This window comes from Hydra vulgaris, chromosome 02 (genome assembly GCF_038396675.1).
Source record: "Hydra vulgaris chromosome 02, alternate assembly HydraT2T_AEP".
NCBI lineage: Eukaryota > Metazoa > Cnidaria > Hydrozoa > Anthoathecata > Hydridae > Hydra > Hydra vulgaris.
Genome location: NC_088921.1, coordinates 26833367 through 26850000, shown reverse-complemented (window position 1 = coordinate 26850000; position 16634 = coordinate 26833367). Strand labels below are relative to the sequence as shown.

The window sequence follows — 16634 nt, the reverse complement described above, 5'->3', positions numbered from 1 at the left end:
ATATATATATATATATATATATATATATATATATATATATGTATGTATGTATGTATATGTATATATATATATATATATATATATATATATATATATATATATATATGTATGTATGTATATGTATATATATATATATATATATATACATATACATATATATATATATATATATATATATATATATATATATATATATATATATATATATATATATATATATATATATATATATATATATATATATAAATTATGTTATTATATTCGGCAAATAGATTGCTCAATTTTCCTAAAGAACAGAGCAAATGTTAATTAGTTGTAACACTTTTCTAGCTTTATTCTTCAATAGCCAGGGCCAACGACACAGGTTTCGAAGTGGGGGGCACAATTGTCAATTCTTAAAAAAAGTCTTCTATATCTAGAATTTTCTCTATTAAAAAAGAAAAGGTTTTTCTGAAAATAGTCGGGGGGGCTACCCCCTTTCCTTGCCAGGTGTCCTCAGCCCTGAGAGCATGTTTCTCTATCAGTAGTTTAATCAGTAGTTTCCTGATGAATCTTCTGATGGAGAAACATGTTTTTGAAGAAAAAAACTAGATAAGTTTTTACTAATTTATATATATATAGGCCTCTTCAGGAATGCGCCTGCCTCCACACCCGTGTAAATCTATTTCCAAAGGCAAAATATAGCTTGTACAATTATACAATTTTTTTTTCTTCTCAAACAGCAAAATTTATTGTTTTCTAAATTAACTTGTATTTTACTTTCGTAAACAAAAATAGTAAAAAATATTTAAATAAAAATAATGATTTATTAAGTATTGCATTATCACGCAATGATAAAAAAGAAAAAAAAAATATTTATTCATTGTTATGTTTTTGTGAGCATTGTTAAAGGTAAGAAAAGTTAAAGAAGTTTGTAGTTAAATAGTTTTTTTAAAAATTTTGACATTAAATAAACTTCATAACTTCAAACAACCACCAATTTCATTAAAAACATCTTTAAAAAACTGTAAAAAAACAACAACAATAAAGAAATAAAAAGCATTAGTAGTTTTTAAAAAGCTATATAAGTTTTTTGTTTTTTATTTTAAAAATATTTTTAAAAATATGGACTTTTAATGCACAATACTTTTATGGCTGCGTTTTTAACTTATTATCTAAAATCTGACTTAATTATAGTGAAAATAATAGATACACACTTGTTTAAAACTTAATTTGAATATTTTTTAATTTACAGAAACTTAAGAAGTTTTTTTTTTTTAAGTAATACCTAATAGGAAACTTTTCAAGAAATTAGAGCTCTTATGGCAGTTTTTTTTTTTTTATGGGGGGGGGGGGGGGGCCCTTAGACCCACGAACTGCAGCACTGCAAGATATATATAGATTGTTATTATTTATTATTGTTATTATTATTATTATTATTGTTATTATTGTTATTAATATTATTGTTATTATTGTTATTATTATTATTATTGTTATTATTGTTATTATTATTATTATTATTATTGTTATTATTATTATTATAAAATTATAAATTCAGATTAAACATTGTTAATAATTCCCTAATTATATAACCATATTTTTTTCTTCAATTATTAGCAACTTAAATTTCTTATGTTTTAAATTAACGATTGTTTGGTTCAATATAAACAATGTAATCTATTTGTTTAAAAAAAAACTAATTAAAATTTCGTTCATTGTTTTTATAATCTAAATAACAATACTGAACTAAACAATTTATCAACTAATGACAAAATTTAATCTAAAATAACACATTGTTAGTTGTTAAAAAATAGAATGCAAGTTATTCTAAAAAGTACATCATCACTATTATCATTAGTCCTTAGTGACACAAAGTTTCACAAATTTTCCACTATGGTTTCATGCATTATCTACATTGGAGACCTTTCAACAGGCAAAGATTGAAATAATTTGTTAGCTAACAAATTTTTTAACATCTTTGGTTTTCTAATAAAAGAATATAAAATATGTTTATCTTTTTATAAATTCTGACAGGCTCCTTTTAAACTTTTTTAAAGGTATCTTTTCAAATAGAAATAAATAATAGTATTGGAAAAAGCATCTTTATTTATTAGTATTATGTAAAATTTAGCACATGGAAGTTGTTTAATGAGATGGCTGTTGCTGTTTCTTTTTAATAATCCTACTAAATTGAGAAGTTGTTTTTGAACAACTCGAGATGTTTATCTTCTTTGACATATTGCTGGTTATTTACACTAATGCTGGTTTATTTACACTAATGCTGAGAACTCTGATTTAAAATGGTACATAGTAGCAAACTGTAATAATATGGTTATTACTCATTTAACAAGGAAAAGTTATGCTTGTCCTAAATTACACCAGAAATCATAAACATCCTTTGCATGTAATTCAACTTGCAATACGGATTTGGATCTCATGTCAATTAATTCATCTTTAAAAAAATCTTCATCATTGTGATCATTGATATCAACAATAAATGGGTTATTGTTTGTGGTTATTTTACAGAAAAAGTACCTTTCAAAAGAGTTCTGTAGTGTTTCAAGTTAATCTCAAATTTCTTTTTTTATCTCTTTATTTAAACTTCTTTCTATATCACTGTGCAACTGCAGCTCTTCCAACATAAAAAAAATCATGGTAACACCTAAATGCACTCTAATTTTCTTAAGCAACAGCAAGAGTTGTTACAAGGCCAGGACCAAGGCCTAAAGTTTCAAGGCCAAGAGTTTTAAAGTCAAAGCCAAGAACAAGAGCTTCAAGGTCAACCAGGGTTCATGGCACTCAGGGAAAACCTGGAAAATTAGGGAAAAGTTTTTAAATTCTGAAAAATTAGGGAATTCCTGGAAAATTCAGGGAACTTTGTTTGAAAATCTTTAAAAACAGGGAAAACTTTTTAGTTTTATATAAGATTATATGATAGATACAAATTGTTATTTTTGAAAATATATTTTTTATATTTATTGGACTTTTATGGTTTTGTTTCCTTATTAAACTACTTTTTATTACTTAAAAACCTTCCTTTAACAGATTGCTTTCAATGAATTAAGATGAAGTATTTAATTCCTTAAAAAATCATAATAAAAACATTAGTGAAACATGGATTCAGTTGCGAAAGTATTATATCCTTTAACATTAACAAGGAAAATTATATACTTTTCACCACCGAACTTAGGAAAAAAGTGCATGAAAGCAGGTAAAAATCAGGGAAAACGGATTTCTAAATCTGCCATGAAGCCTGTCAAGGCCTACGCAAACATTTTGAACGCCAAAGACATAAGTTTCGTCCTTACATTAAGGTCAATTATAACCATAACTGCAGGTAGCAAGTGGTGTGGCAATAAAAAAAACCATCCTGAATTTGACGAAGTCAATAAGAAAATCTATTTGAAGATATATATGAAAGCGGAAAATAAAAATAAAGACTTGAAATTTTTAATTCTCCATTTTTATGTATTTTTGTGCTTATTTCTAACAACTAATACTGACATCTTTTAATTAAAAATATGTTGATATTAGTTGTTTGCATTAACTATAAATCATAATCATTTGTTATCCCTATATAGCCTATAAGTCTTTATTACATTTAAGAAACATCAAAGTTTCAAGCAACGAATAAGACATACGAGCTCTATGAGGGCACATTATCAACTCACTCTGATAAAAGATACGCTCAAAAGAAGCTGATTTTGCAGGAACACAGAAATACTTGTCAAATATAGATATTTTTTTTTTTTTTTAAATCTTTATTTTATTTGTTCAAGATAGCTTATCAAAACTTTTTATTTGCAAAAAAGCATTTTTTTTGTTATTGTTGTTGTTTTTTGGTATAGGGATTGTGAATCTGTGTAACACTATTTTAGATGTCAAAGTGGTTTCTGGTGTTGTTCTTGAGCAAATCTTTGATATCTCGGTGACTATAAAAGAAGGATAATTAAATTATTGCTTATTGGTTTGAGTTGGATTTTATAAATAAAATTAAGAAAACCTTTATTGAATATGCATAACTAATAACTTTTTTAAACAGGTTTAGATAAGTTGAATGAAAGCAGTAAATAAAAAAATAAAAATAATATATAATAAATTATAGTTTAAATATAGTGAAAACTATTTTAGTTCAAAAAACCTTTAAAATTCTATTTTTATTTTTAAAACAAAATCATGTGTTAAAATCATTTTTTTAATTTTTTAATGTTTTAACTAATCAAAAACGTTAAAATTTATCATGTGGCTTAACGTATAGATATAATTAATTCCCATTAAACAATCATGTCATTAATTACTGCTTTAAATAGCTCGTCGAAAATGGCATCTTAAACCGTGGCATAAAACAAAAAATTAAGTTTTAAAGCTTTCAAGTTAACAAAAATAACTCTGGTAAACAAAATGAACTGTATAAAAAAATTTTATATGTAAAGTTCTGAATTCTAAGAGTAAAGGTGAAAGGCCAAGGCCAAAATGTTCAAGGCCAAAGCCAACAGATTCTAGGCCTTAACATTTAGTCTTAAGGCAAGGCTGAGGCCTAGGTCTAACAACTGTGGGGCAGCTAACCAAGAAAAGGACACTGAAGAGACAGATTTACATCGTTGAAATAGTTAAAATTGTTAGCTAAGTAAGCTAGTTCTTTCAAAACGTTTTCTGTCTCTAGAGTTTGATACAAAGTCCTTTCTTTATCTTTCTCGAATAAACTTTGATCTCTACTACACACAAAATTCTATCATGCCTAATAAACAAGATTTATGAAAAGTTTTTGCAATAGTGTGTGGCTTTTTGTTGGGCAATACAATATGCAACTTTGTATGTTGTTTCCAAACATGGTTTCTGTGTTAAAGTAAAACCTAGTTAGGGTAAATGTGCAAGCTTTCTCAAATCAAGCTTTTAGGCCCGAAAAACATTAACACAAATTTCGCTTAGTAACAAATGATTTACTTTATATTTAAATTTTTTACTTTACTGTAAACTAACAATAACAAGTTTTATGTTGGAAAAAGAGCTACTGCATTAAATGCCCATTTTAGTTAGTGACGTTTTAATATTTTATTATTTTGGTACTAATTTCCTCAACTTACAAAGTAGGACATATTGTCCGCTTTGCTGGAGAAAATGGAAAGAGCTGTTAATGTCAGACAAGTTTCTTAAGAAATTCATCGAATAAATTTAAACGGTGCATGGTTTGATATGCTTTAAAAAATGAATAATTTTTTATTTTTATTTATTTGTATATTGTGTGTAGTAAATAATTTTTACTAAGTTTAAAAGCCGAGAAAATAAGATTGGTTAAATTATAATACCGAATTAAAAAAAAAAGCTAAGCTAAAATTACGGTTGCTAATATGTTAAAAATAAATAAAAAGTTATTTTTTATGATATTATATAATAATTTTTTATAATAGTATAAATTTAATTATTATTATTATTATTATTTTTTAATGCATTTTTTAACCATAAAATTGAATAAAGTACAAAACTATTTATAATTTTACAAAATCAGGTTTCGTGTCACTCAGTCAAAAAAAGTCATTAGAGTGACACCTATTTAATAAAACAAAACAAACAGCAAAAAGTAATAATAAAGATATTGAACTAAAAATTTAAAAAAATAATTAAAAAATCAATAAAAATAAGGATAATATTTAAAAAAGCAAGACCAATTACAAAAAAAATGGAAATAGTGAATTAGAGGACATAAGAGATAATGATTAAATAAGATAACACAATGATTAAATTTCAGAAAGGTGATGATAAAAAAGAAAGAAAAAAAAGATGATATATTTATATATCAAGGTGAAGCGAAAATATTAAATCACTTGAAGAGTTGCAACAAAAGTAAAAACCAACAACAACACAAAAAAACAAATCAATATAAACAATACATAAAAGAACACAACAATAAAACCAATGCACAATAATACACGATTTATAAACAACATAGGCGTCACGAGAGAGGATAGGGGGACGTAGTCCTCATCCTCCGCCCACCATTCCCGACGCAAGCCCCCCCCCCCCTCCGATGAAAATTATCAGTTGGAAAAACAGACAGTCACCCCACCTCCTCCCCTTCAAGTTCTCTTTAGGACGGACCTGATAAACAGAAATAAAAACAATCTAACACACAGAAATAACGACAGTATAAACAATGCAAACAACATTGATAATTAAAAGTTAAAAAATTGTTCATTTTAATTTCTTTCATTAACTTATTATAGTTTTCTATTTTCGAGATTGTCACGAATATTCTTTTTTAACCTTAAGTTGCTTCGATTTTTTAAATGTTTCTCTTCAATTTTTTTTTATTTTTTTTTTATTTTTCATTTTTATTTATTTACTTATAAAAAGTAATAAAGTGAAATACTTTATTAGATTTTTAAATCTTCTATTCTAAACAATTTTTTTTATTTTCTACTTTCTTGTTTATCTATTTTCCTTCTTTTCACTGTTAAAAATAAAAACACTTTTCATATTTTCAACCATTGAGGATGTCATTGCAAAAAAGATTTATTTATTTTATTAAATATTATCAATTTACTTTGCAATATAATTATATATAATACGTAATAAATTTGCAATATAAGTTAAATAAAAATAATTTAGATATGGGTGATGTTACCGTTTTGTTTTATGAAAATGTTGAAGACATGAGGGCTTTAAAACAAGATCTAAACATTCCCACATACAAAGGTTTTGTTGATAACTTTGACTTCTCATCTTCTTACGTTAACCACGCTAGTATTCGCATGTATGCTTACTTCAGAGCTCCAGTTTCTGGGTATTATACTTTTCAAGTCGCTTGTAGCGGTATCTGTGAGTTATTATTTACAGACGATGTATCAGACTCAGAATCTGCTACAAAGATAGCTGGCTGTCGTGATTCGGTTAATAGATATGAGTATGATGCGTAAGTATCACTTTATTGTGTATAATGTAGATTGAAATAAGTGATGTGTCGAGCCTGTTTTTGTTTTAAAATTCGGTTTTAAAAGTTTATTTAATATAAATGTTATCGTAATTTGATGAAGCATATATGTTTTACACTAGAAAGAAAAAAACAAAATTGTATCTCAAACCGAAATCTAAATTGAAGACTTAAATATTTGAAACCAGTATTCAAACAAATCAGCTCCGTGTCTATAGAATATTCAAATAATATTTTCTAGCTACTCGACACACTTCAAATTTTTATATAAATCTGAAAAAAAAATATGTTTAAAATAAAAAGATTTGCGTGTTTTCTTTAGTTTATTTTGTTACTAGACGCGAAGAACAAGTTTCAAACAGAATCAATTTAAAGATTGCCAATCTATATTATTTGGAAATCATCTTGGTAAATCGCGTATTTATCTTATCACACGCTTCGGCTGCTGTTGTATTACCCAGTGGTAGTTCTGTGGCACCAATAAGTTACGAGTACCTTTTAAGAAAAAACTGATTTTGTTTATGGTATTTTAATGTTGTTTAACTCTGTATAAAAGTAATAAATGTTTTCTTGTTTTGTAATTTTATTTATTTTTAAAAGTTATTTAAATTTTTTAAGTCTTTTTTATTTTAACATTTTAATATTTTAAGTACTTTATAATTTTATATGAAGTATAATAAATAAAACATGTATTAGCTTTTTTAAATAAATGTATCCGCAATTAATGAAATTATTTCTTCAATTTCTTCAAATTATTTTTTAGCTTATATTTTTTAACTTTTTTCATTTGAAACTATGCAGCTGCATTATACTTTTCTCTGATTAATGCGTTAACTGATTGCGAATCAAGTCACATTTCATTTTAAAATTTACGTTATAAAATATTTGATATAAAAATGAAAACAGTAAATTATATTGCTCTGCAACATAATTTTTTTTTTCATTTTCGTTTCTGTGCGTTATTTTATTTTTGACTTAGATCCTTTATATATATAACCAATACATTTGTTTTTAGATGATTTTGTTGTTCAGTAAAATATATTAAATGCAAGTTCTTAAACATTTGAACAAGAAATAGTGGAGAAAAGAAATAGTGGACTATTGCATACACTTATTAAATACAAAGTAAATTGATTTTATCAACCATGTAAAATGAACTGTTAATTTTTTGAAACTAGCATGCCTCGTTAAATATAATTATTGCTGAAACTTTTTTATTATGCTTTAACGGAAGACTCATTTCGTCACCTAATAATTTTTTTGTATTTTTCTACGGGTTTACATATTGTTGGTAAAAGGCGGTAAAACAATTTTATGAAATGAAATAGCATTAGTGCTTTCAAATGCGATACCCTTTTTCAATACCAGTATTTCAATATAAAATAATTTCAACACCATCTAAATATTAATACGCTAATGAATGTTATTAGTGCGCATAGTTACGTATAGTTACGCATAGTTTCGCCTATTGTTCGTGTTGTTACTTACGGTTCTGTATTCTGTAAAATACACTATTTCTTAGTTTTTAAGTAGTTTCTAGACTTTTTTTATGCGCGGTTATATATGTGCCATGCGGTCTTTTGAGTCAGGTCAGCAAGCGAATTAGAGCTGTTATACTTTTGAATTTAAGAAGAATTGATGTCGTTCATTGTTTAAAATAATAATTTTAATAATCATTTGTTTGCTGTTGTTTGTTGTTTTTTTTCTAATTTTTATAGCCTGTTTTCATTTTTTAGAAGTTAAATTATTTATAAATTAAGATTATTAGATTATTTATAGATTAAGATTATTAGATTATTTTTTGTAGAAAGAATAATAAGAATAAAATTGTATCAATGTATTTAAAATAAAAAGTTAAATAAAATAAGACTGTTGTTTGTGGTCATGTAAGTTTATATAAATAAGTTTGCGTTTATTTCAACCTATTTTATATTTCTCTCTATCTATATTGTATATTTTATATTCTGAGGAAAAATAATGAGGAATAGAACAATTAAAAAAAATTCTTCAGGAATTTGTCAAAAGAATTTTGTGTTATGCTTCATTTTAAGGTATCTGTAATTTTGTTTATTAGAAATTTTTGATTTTCCTAAATGGTTTCATCTTTTTCCTTCGAATGTTGTAAATTGTAGTCTGCATTCTTTGTTACATTAAAAATAATTAATGCTAATAAATGTTGTTTTATAGTTGTTAAAGGTTTGCATATATGTTTTTGATAAATACGTGTATGTGATGATATATGTTATATAGTTGTTTTATAAATGTGTTTATATAATTGTTTTTATAATAGTATGAATTGTATTTTATCTAATGTGTACATGATTGTTAAATGAGGTGTTTTTATATGTTATATAAAATTAAAAAAAAAATATTGTGTTTTATAGTTCGTATAACTACAAAACACAATATATTTGAGATCTAGAGCAAGATTCGTCAACCTTACCAGTCAAGCGGTGTTACTGCTTTAGGTCTAATTGTAGTCTAGTAGTAGGCAACCCATAAAGTCTTGCCCTTTTATGGTACGAGTTAAAAATGATAGGTTACATAATGAAATGATAGGTTACATAAAATCTTTTTAAAATTTTATTAAGTATTTAGTTTATTGTAATCTTTTTTTAAATTGTACTTTTAAATTTAAAGCTTTGTGTTATAGATGTTAATACTGAAAATATAAGTTACAATAATTCTTAGATGGGGTCTAGCGTTAAAAGATATTTATGAGTAGTTTCATGCTTTCACATGCTTTTAATAATTGGAATAAAAGCCATGACAATATTTTGTTATAAATAAAATTTATCTATAGTGTTGTTAAAACCTTTGCTCTTTGAAAAAAATGTTTCTGGATTTTCAATAAATGTATAATAATTTCTTTCGCATGAATGAATTGTGGTTTAGGATATAATTGTGTTATTATATGTTTGTTTTTCTATATTTAATTTTAATATGAATACGCTAATTTAATAGTAGTGTCGTTTCACTTTCGTTATTAATAAAGAACTTTCTAGGCTTTTCTAAAAGCATTTCTTTACTCCGTGTGGTCTTTCAAGCAAGGTCTACAAGGCGATTAGAACTGTTATAATTTTAGTTACAAGTGGAGTTGATGTTGTTCTTTGTTTAATATTACAATAAAAATTTAAATAAATGTTAGTTTGTTGTTGGTTATTTGTATTTTTTCTAATTTTTATAGTCTGTTTCCTTTTCTTTAAATAAATGAAGACTGTTATTTGTGGACATGTAAGTGCATTTACATAAATTTGCGTATATTTCAGTATATTTTATATTTCTCTGTATGTATATGTATATTTTCTTTAGATAAAAAAAAAATAAGGTATAGAAAATAGAAAAAGTAGTAGAAAGTAAAAAAAATTATGTTGGAAGTTGTTAAAAGAATGTTGTGCTATGCTTCTTTTTAAGGTATCCGAATATATATTTAGATTTTTAAATTTGTTCTTGAATGGTTCCATTTTTTTATTACTTTAGATAAAAATATACTAACTGACATTGCCAAAAAAAATATGGGTATTAATAAATCCTAAATTAAATTGTTAGAGGTTTTTATTTTGAATAATAATTGTAATAAATTGTTTTAATTTTTGCTTATTTATTTTTGACCTCAATGGTAAACCAGTGGTTAAGCTAATGAGTTTAATTCTAGATGTTTATATATCATATATGTTCTAAAGTAATTAGATTTGATTTTTTTTTTTTTATATATTGCTTAACATGAGGCCTTTTGATTTTGTTTTTTTGTTTGTTTTTTTCTTTAAGTAGTTAAATAAAATTGTTTTATAGATAAAAACTAAGTGAGATTCAACATCGTGTTTTTGTTTTTATTTGCCAAATAATATCTTTGTTATTAGGATTGCAGGTTTTTGTTGATTTCTGTTAATTATTTTTTACTCAAGACACTTTAGAACTAACACTAAGTATAAATCTTACTATAATCAGTATCAAAATATGAATACTAGAATTTCTTAAGCTACATATCTTTTTCTTTTTTTTTCTTTCACAGTTACCATTTATAAATTCTAATTATAGTGCTAATTCATGAACACAATAATAAATATATAAAATAATGCTCCCCTTTATTATAACTTACTTATTCTAAAATACAATAATAAATTTGTAAAATAATGCTTTTGTAGTTTGAGATGATCTTGTTTTCTTCTTTTGGTATTGGTAAGTTATACTTGGCTTTCCTTCTCTGGTGCTTGCTGTTATTAAAAACAACCTAATATTTAAAGTTACGCGGTCTTTACTAAATGCCAAGACCAATAAAAGCTTAAGGCTGCTATTGTTCCAATTTTTACAGAGGAGAGCAAAACTAATTAAAACTTTTATAGCGTTCTTCAGCGAAATAACCGGGACAATGGCAGCCCAAATAGATGATTTGTACTTTATATTTTTCAGATAATATATCAAGTCAAATTGTTATTTATTACTAACCTGTATTACGGGTTGCTTACTGCTAGGGTTAGGGTATTAATTATTTTTAGACAGACAGATAGATAGAACTCAGTAAGGACTTAGATTTTGTAGATTTAAAAGCTTCTTTTGAATATTCTTTTAAATCATTGAATATGTTTTATATATATTAATAAATTTTGTCATTTAGGTTTCGTAGCATCATCAGTTGGTGCAAATAGTAATGTCTTTTATTTTACAGCAAATAGTAATGTCTTTTATTTTATTTTAAAAAGAATCAATAAATATTGTTTATTTAAACATAATCATTAGGATAAAATAGATAAGATAGATAAAATAGCTTTTTTATTTAATATTTTTTTATCTAGTTATAACTTCAGTTGCACCAGCCACAACAAGTAACTTAGTACATTTATTTTAATATACTTGAATTACATTTGTTAATTAACTTTTTAAGCAATAAATATTGTTTATTTCAACATTATCGTCAAGATTATATAAATCAACTTTAAATAATGGTAACTCATTAATTCATATTTTATTATAGATAAATGTAGATAAAAAACCTAAGTTGGAAATTTTTGTAGATTTAAAAGCAGTAAGCTTTTTTTTAAAGGTTCTTTCTATTTTGGGATTAAATCCACTATCACTACATTGGTTCTATGTTTATATAATGTACTTTAATAATTTTTGTCATTTTGGGGTTTGTTACTTTTCTGTTTTTTATTTAATAAAATTAAATTAAAAATGTTTTTTCTATTTTAGATCTGAAGCAACAGAATATATTGTATATATAAATTATGTTAGTGTGTCAATGTTCTTAAAGAACAGAGCAACAAATTGGTAAAAACACTTTCTCAATTGCTATAATATTTGCTTGATTATAAGTAATACATTTTTCAATTATAATTTTGCTCCATCATTTAAAATTAAAATTTTAAAATTCAGTTGAAAAAAATATATCAATTTTTATTTTTAGAATTTACGTATGAAGATTATAAAGTCTTTCGGAAAAAGAAGCCCGGACCTTTGACCCATTAGTCATTTCAGAGGTGGGTTCAGTATGGGGGGACTGACCACCCATCATTTAGATGGGGAGGTCAACACCCCTCATACAGGGGTCGAAGGTCCGGCGGGATAATTAAAAATTTTCATGTCTACAATTAAAAAAATGTTATTTGTAGACATGTTAGTTTTTGTGTATATATGTATATATTTGATTTTTGAAAATTTTGTTTTTTCTTTTGTGTATGTGTGTGTGTGTATGTAACCCACGCCACTTGGTAATATAGGCACTTTAAATTAGATCAAAAAAAAAACATTAATTAAATTAAAAAATACTAATCTGACAGTTATAACAAGCTTTTTTTTATCAAAAACATCTAATTTTTGGCATAAACTTAAATTTAAAAAAAAAGAGCCTAATATCTCCTACTTCTGTTTTTTAATTATATATTATGCTTTGCATAATTTATGGACAATCCCTTACTGTTATATATTTAATGTCTGTTTTCTGGCCTTTTTTAGTTATATATATATAGAAAATATGTCATTTTTTTATGAATCAAATTTTATTATATTTTCAAATAACTGATTATGCTTATCCTAAAATAAAATGATTTTATATATTTTTTGAAGTTCAAACGTAATTGTATTCATTTTTGTTATTTTTTAGTTGTCATTGCTTTATTAGTTTACTTACTGTTGAAACATGGTTTTAATTTATTAAATTCATATGATATGAAATTTACTGTGTTAATCATTATTCACAGTTAATAAGAAATTGGGATTCTAAACTATTGAGGTAAAAATAATTTTGTTTAGTGATAACATTAAAAAGCCTTTTTTTTTAATGGTTAATTGTACTATAGCTATTTTGTTGTATTATTTTTTGCCGATGCCATTAAAAACAATAACTAATTTATTAATATAATATTATTAAAGATTCTCCAGAAGTTACGAGAGCCTAATTTTGGAGATGAGATACGAGATTTCATGACCTGAGAATAGCGGGTTTTGGCATTAGACAAAACCTTTTTACAATTGTTTCTATCAGTAATAAACAGACGTCTCTTTTCTGGAGAATTGTTTTGCTGATAAATATAAAAGTAACGGTCGCAGCAGCACAGTGTGAGAAAACCATGGAGGAGAGTGAGGTTTGACCTGGAATCGTGGAGAGGGAATAAACGATTCCATGCCAGCCTGAATCCACGAAGTTATGTAAGAAGCACCTTTGTCTACAGGAAGACGAAAGATTTCTACCCAAGGGCCATCACGAAGAAAATCACGGAAAGAATCCCAGTCAGCTTTACTATAGTTGTAAGAGGTTCGATAATAGGGGGATTCAGGTGATGAAGAAGAATGAGATATTAGTTTTAGAGAGATCAAACTGTGATCTGAAGAACCTAAGGGTGAATGTGGAGAAACTGAGCACTGACTAGGATCAGAAACAAGACATAAGTCGAGTAGAGAAGGTAGATAATTCGGGTTGTCAGGAAAGCGAGTTGGAAAGTTGACTATTTGAGTTAGGGATTGAAAAAGACAAAAGTTGAGGGCTTTAATGCCTGCAGGGTCACTGACACTAGAGCCAAGCCATTCAGAGTGGTGAGCATTAAAATCACCGACAACAACTATATTGCTGATGGATAAAGAGAGAGGGCTTGGTCAATACGATCAGAAATAATGTCAAAAAGAGTGCAGTCTTAAGATGAAGCAGAGCGATATAGAACAAAGAGAAAGGCAATAAAGTGAAGTGGTGCTAAACGAAAGCACATGAAAGATTAATCTGTGGATTCAAACTTAGTTTCATGACAAATGAGTGAATTCTTACGAATGTAAATGCCGAGGCCAAGCATGTGGCTATTAGAGTCTTTACGAATTAGAGGAAGATAACCATCAACACTAAGATCACAAGATGGGACAGCCGAACTCAAATTAGTCTCACAAAGAGCAAGTAGGTCTGGTGAACTTTGCAAGAGATAAGACTCAACAGAAGAAAAGTTACTTCGAAGACCACGAATATTAGTTCAGAGAACTATGTGATGATGATGGTTTTTTGTGTTTTATAGTTTTTGGTACTTTATTCGTATTTAAATTAGATTGAAGAACTTGACTCAAAGCATAGATAGTACTCAGAACACCGTTTAATAGCTCAATCAATTGCCTCATTACTACTAATAAACCCTAAGCCCTAACAAAGGGCTCCAAATGTGGCCTCCGCAATGCACACCAAAAGTACAAACAGTGACACCATCCATGTGCAACATGGCACTGTTAATACTTTGATATTTTTCAGCTGTTGATGGAATCAGCCTCTCTGAGAGCTACCACAAAGTTCGGGAAACCTGACTACCAGCCGGCCTCAGAACCATAAAACTGAGTTTTAGAGCTGTACCCTCATTAGGAGATAATAAAAGAGTTGCCTAGTCATAAAAACTGAGACACAAGCAAAACCCATGCATTGAGTCAAGAAGATCCAGCATTCAACATCCTAAACTGGAAACAATGTATTAAAGATACATCTGCGCCAGCCTAATAGATGAAGAAGGGTGCGAAGCTGGTCAACAGATAGAATCTGTTTACCCCTTAAGTCTTTGCCTAGGAGGTCTTCTACAAGACAGTAGCCGGGTGCATTTAACATCTACCCAAGATGAGTATTTTTATTGAAACACCATCTCTAAGTAAATAGAGACCTTAAACTTAGACAAGTGGAAACTTAGTAGTGCAGAAGCAGCTTTTAGCTTAAAAGTCTCTACTACCCTTCAGTTGTTGAAATTCAAAACCTCATCAGCATACCCCTCTTTCACAATCTGATGTCAAAATGAGGTACCTAATACATTAAATTTCAAAAATATATGGTTTTCCTAGGAAATCCTATAACGGCACTTCTATTCAAATTGAAAATATGAAATTTTTAGTTACTTACATGATCTCATTTAAGTTTATAGTTATCAAATATAAATGTAAGTTAACAAAAATGTAACCTTTTTAGAAAAAATATTATCAGTCGGGTCGTGGCTTAATAGCTCAGTTGGTTAGAGTGTCAAATAAAAAGTTAAAATCCAGACTGTTGTACGATGCAGGTTTAAATCCCGCCAACTCAGCGCTTGAGTAGTACTTCTGTACTCAAAAATATTGGTCAATAACGCACGCTACTTTGGATTAGTCTTAATGACCATTTGTGGATGGTCTTAATGACTATTTGATTTCTATTCTAAGCCAACAATATCTTTGGTTATATAACATTGAATAGAAAAATATGACCTGAAATTTCAAATATATAAATTTAAAAAATTTTCAAATGGCGGATTTTTAGCCAATTTTGCCTAAATTAGGCCTTTTATAGGTTGTAAAATGTTATAAATAATTATTATCTGTCTGTTTTCAGGGGGTAAAAATAATTAAAAATGATGTATTTTTTCCCAAATTAGACTTTTTACATACTGTAAAACGTTATTAATGACTGTTGCTTTTCTATCTTATTCTCATTTTTGATGAATAAATGAAATGTGAACCTAAATTAATAAATATTTTCAGGGGGTAAAAATATTTAAAAATGGTGTATTTTTGGCTAGTTTTGCCCAAATAATGCAAATTTTGGATTTCATTTTTTCTTCAGAAGTTAATGCGTTGTATTTTTGGATAGATTTAACATGGTGCGGCACTTTCGTGGAGATTTTTTTGCTTTCGTATGAGAATTTAAAATAAGTTGTAGTTTATTATTTTCACAATTTATTATATTTTTTTGTTTTTATTTTTGCTTATATAAAATAAATCATGGAGTGCGTTATTTGTAAAGAACCAACAAAAGAGAATTTCATTCAAGTGACCGAAAGAAAACACAGTAAAGTACAAAATGAAGACTCGTTATACAGAGACTTATGTTTATCGAAATCGAGCAAAACATAGTGTTTGTACATGATAGCTTTAGAAAATTTTTTAACAACAAACCACGTATTGCTGTTCAAGAACCTTCAAGAAAAAAGTACTCGAATATATATTGACGCCTTTGCTTAGAGGATAAACTGTTTTTGTTGAGCTAAACAATGTATCCAGCATTTAAAAAACCTAAATCGAAAAAATTGGCATATGGTATCAACATTAGATATTAAACAAAGACTACTTTGCATTTGCACGTTAAAACAGGAGAAAAATGCAAATGACTCATCGGCTCTTCAGATTCAAGCTCAATTACTAAGTTGGACTGATCTTTTTGCTGCGGAAGCTAGATATCATCAGAGCTGTAGTTTAAATTTCCAAACAAAAAAAGAATTAGCTAAATCCACTAAAATAGGAACGCAGC

The 16634-nt window shown here is 27.0% G+C and overlaps 1 protein-coding gene and 1 long non-coding RNA gene across 3 annotated transcripts in view; both read left to right on the top strand.

Annotated features, from left to right (window-relative positions):
• LOC136076849 (disintegrin and metalloproteinase domain-containing protein 15-like) overlaps positions 1-7637 on the top strand; it is a 91365-nt gene extending 83728 nt beyond the window's left edge. The window contains exons 20-21 of the mRNA XM_065790456.1: positions 6586-6889; positions 7246-7637. Of these exons, the coding sequence (XP_065646528.1) occupies positions 6586-6889; positions 7246-7420 (479 nt within the window). The 3' untranslated portion in view covers positions 7421-7637. The remainder of the gene's footprint in view (positions 1-6585; positions 6890-7245) is intronic.
• Positions 7638-8774: 1137 nt separating this feature from the next.
• LOC136076461 (uncharacterized) lies at positions 8775-12664 on the top strand. Of its 2 annotated transcripts, XR_010636289.1 has the most exons (7): positions 8775-8958; positions 10095-10141; positions 10220-10321; positions 11523-11552; positions 11701-11730; positions 12098-12175; positions 12312-12664. It is a non-coding gene; the product is annotated as an uncharacterized LOC136076461 (long non-coding RNA). The 2 variants fall into 2 exon arrangements; XR_010636288.1 differs by having other exon boundaries at positions 11523-11730.
• Positions 12665-16634: the final 3970 nt, after the last annotated feature.